Genomic DNA, 3,193 nt, shown 5'->3' with positions numbered 1-3,193 from the left:
GTGTAAACACAAAGGACCAGCCTCCTACTCGCCGGAGCCTACTGTCAGTTATCTCATCTTTGTACAACCCACTGGGGTTTGTAGCTCCATTCACTTTGAGTGGCAAAAGTATCCTACAAGAGCTCTGCCGTAGAGGTACTGAATGGGATGACCCCATTCCCGACAACCTGCGCTCACGGTGGGAGGACTGGAAAAATGGTTTGGAAAAACTGAAATCAGTTGTAGTACCCAGATGTTACCATCCACCTGAACTAAAAGACATTGCTAAAGTGGAACTGCATCACTTCTCCGATGCCAGTAACATAGGCTATGGAGCATGTTCCTACATTAGGTTCATAAGTGATGACAGCAAAGTGCACTGTAGTCTGGTTATAGCTAAAGCTAGAGTCGCACCTACCAAAGTTATAAGCATACCACGACTCGAACTGTCAGCCGCAGTCACTTCAGCTAAGATGAGCGTTATGCTAAGATCAGAACTTGAGATTAATGTTGATGAGGAGTTCTTTTGGACTGACTCCCAAGTAGTCTTGGCATATATCAACAACGAGGCACGAAGATTTCACGTCTTTGTCGCAAATCGTGTCCAGTTGATTAGGGAAACTACAGATCCCAAACAGTGGCACTACATTGACACAGCTCAGAATCCAGCGGACCATGCCTCTAGAGGCCTTGGTGCATCAGAGATTATGACAACCTGCTGGTTGTCTGGCCCAAAGTTTCTGTGGGAACAAGAGATCTCCTACTCAGCTGCCCCCTCTGCTGAACTGTTGGTAGGTGATCCAGAAGTTAAAGCAGTCAAAACCTTTACGACTCAAACAAGCGAACAAGATACTATCCTCAGACGCTTCAACAGGTTCTCTAGCTGGTCAATGCTCCTTAAAGTAGTGGCAAGAATAAAAAGACTGAGATCAAACAAAACCCAATATGGCAGTGTCATAACAGCAGATGAACGCAAGGGAGCAGCTGACGTAATAATAAAACTCCTCCAACAGCAATCCTTCTTTCAAGAGCAGAGAGCGTTGAAAGTAAACGATAGTCTCCCAAGTTCAAGTCCTCTCTTTCAACTAGATCCCGTTGTAGATCAGGGACTTCTCCGGGTTGGAGGAAGACTAAAAAAGTCAACACTCTGCCAAGGTTTGAAACACCCTATTATTCTCCCAAAGGACAATCACATTACAAACCTGATCATGTCTCACTTTCATTCAAAGATTTGTCATCAAGGCCGAAGCCAGACGCTCATGGAGATCAGAGCAAATGGGTTTTGGGTGATTGGTGGGAGCAAAGAAGTTGCAAAGCTAATAAGCAGATGTGTTCAATGTTGAAAACTTCGGCGGTCTCCTGAAGAACAGCGCATGTCTGAACTACCGAAGGAACGAGTTGAAGTCTCAGATCCTTTCATTTACAATGGAATGGATTGTTTCGGACCATTCACCACAAAGCAAGGTCGCAAAGAGCAAAAGAGGTACGGACTCCTCTCTACCTGCCTTTCCTCACGCGCAGTCCACATTGAAATGCTAGAAAACCTGTCTACAGACTCTTTCATTAATGGCCTACGATGCTTTATCAGCTTAAGAGGAGCTGTCTGTAAGTTGTACTGCGATCAAGGTACAAATTTCATTGGGGCCAAAAATGAGCTAAAGGAGGCGCTCAAAGAATGTGACAGAAACGCCCTGCAGGCTTTCCTTGCAGATAAACAGTGCGAGTTCGTATTTAATGCCCCATCTGCCAGCCATGCCGGAGGTGTGTGGGAACGACAGATTCGAACCATCCGCAGTGTTCTCAATGCCACCATCGCTCAATCACAAGGCAGGCTGGATGACACTTCCCTAAGAACACTGTTTTATGAGGCAATGTCTATAATCAATAGCCGACCACTAAGCATTGATGGAATCAATGACCCTAAATCACCTGAACCTCTGACTCCAAACCATCTCATATTAATGAAATCAAAGGTTGCACTGCCTCCTCCTGGAAAGTTTGTGAAGGAAGACTTGTACGCAAGAAAAAGATGGCGCAGAGTGCAATATCTAACGGAACAGTTTTGGAGTAGGTGGAAAGTGGAGTACCTTCTGAACATATCCACAAGACAAAAATGGCACCTACCTCGTCGCAATCTTGAGGTAAATGACATCGTCATCATAAAGGAAGACATGCTTCCCAGAAGTCAGTGGCAACTGGGTCGAGTTGTTGAAGCACCACAAGAGGATGATGGCTTGGTGCGCAGAGTCAAACTTCAAGTTGGTGATCGAAATCCAGCAAAGAAGCAGGGTACAACACACAAACCTCACATTATTGAAAGACCTGTTCAAAAACTTGTAGTTCTTTTAGAAAGTCACTAACTGATGCTCATTAGTCTCACATCAGATATTACATTGCTGAAGGTTAATGTGTGACGTTAACTGTATTTTTGTTTGGTCACTTCTTTAACGTCCATTTGTCATGCTTAAAATCATGCATGAATCGTTAATAAGCTCTCATCATACATGATTTGGTGGGAGTGTAAATGCCCGTTCCATGTTTTATATGCTGATTCTAAGTTGTTACCCATAGTACCCAGCAGGGGCGCTGTAGTTTGGTTCATGTTGAGTTAAAACTGTAGAATGAGAGGAAGTGTTGCTAGCCTCCTGTCAGCCAGCGTTTTGGGCTGAAATATCCCACGGACGGGAGGAAGAGGATGATGTTCTTCATCTCAACGACTGGACTGTAGCGCTGATTCTTCAGAACGGACTGGAAGCTGGAGGTGGCACGGCACGGACTTTGTGCCATGGACTTTGCGGCCCTCGGACAGCGGAGCGAGGTTCATGTTTAGAGCTTTATTGCTTTAGTTAGCGTTATTATTAGTATTATGTATTCATGTTAAACAAAATGTATTTTCTTTTCTTTTAGTTTTCACGGTGTAAATACAAATCTACTGCACCCGTCGAAGCTCTCCGTTTTCTTTATTGGGTCTGAGGGACTGCTACATAATGCAAAGAAAAGCTTTATGCACTTTCCTTAGTTTTTCACCTCAGTTTTTAAGATGATACTGCTCATCATATTTGCCTGAATGAGAAACTCAGTGTAGGATGTCGTACGTTGTATGAATTGTGGTTTCAGAAATAGTTAACAGGTGTGGACACAGGCAAGGGCGTAAATCCCATCTCATTATTGGGGTGGGGGGGGGGACCATAAACAAGGAAATTTTTTAAGAACA

The 3,193-nt window shown here is 44.2% G+C and overlaps 2 protein-coding genes across 2 annotated transcripts in view; both read left to right on the top strand.

Moving 5' to 3' along the window:
* The window catches only part of LOC106954875 (uncharacterized), an 11,841-nt gene extending 10,728 nt beyond the window's left edge, over positions 1 to 1,113 (top strand). Inside the window, exon 3 of the mRNA XM_015044672.1 lies at positions 1,081 to 1,113. Coding sequence (XP_014900158.1) covers positions 1,081 to 1,113 — 33 coding nt within the window. The remainder of the gene's footprint in view (positions 1 to 1,080) is intronic.
* On the top strand, positions 7 to 2,964 carry LOC106954856 (uncharacterized). Its single transcript, XM_015044660.1, has 2 exons — positions 7 to 2,797; positions 2,887 to 2,964. The coding sequence occupies exon 1, from the start codon at positions 1,353 to 1,355 to the stop codon at positions 2,337 to 2,339; it is 987 nt and encodes a 328-aa protein (XP_014900146.1). The 5' UTR covers positions 7 to 1,352; the 3' UTR covers positions 2,340 to 2,797; positions 2,887 to 2,964.
* The last annotated feature ends 229 nt before the right edge of the window (positions 2,965 to 3,193 follow it).

The sequence above is a fragment of the Poecilia latipinna genome, unplaced genomic scaffold (assembly GCF_001443285.1).
Source record: "Poecilia latipinna isolate Pla-1442-1.1 unplaced genomic scaffold, P_latipinna-1.0 Scaffold685, whole genome shotgun sequence".
Classification (NCBI taxonomy): Eukaryota; Metazoa; Chordata; class Actinopteri; order Cyprinodontiformes; family Poeciliidae; genus Poecilia; species Poecilia latipinna.
This window is presented reverse-complemented; position numbering and strand designations above follow the sequence as displayed.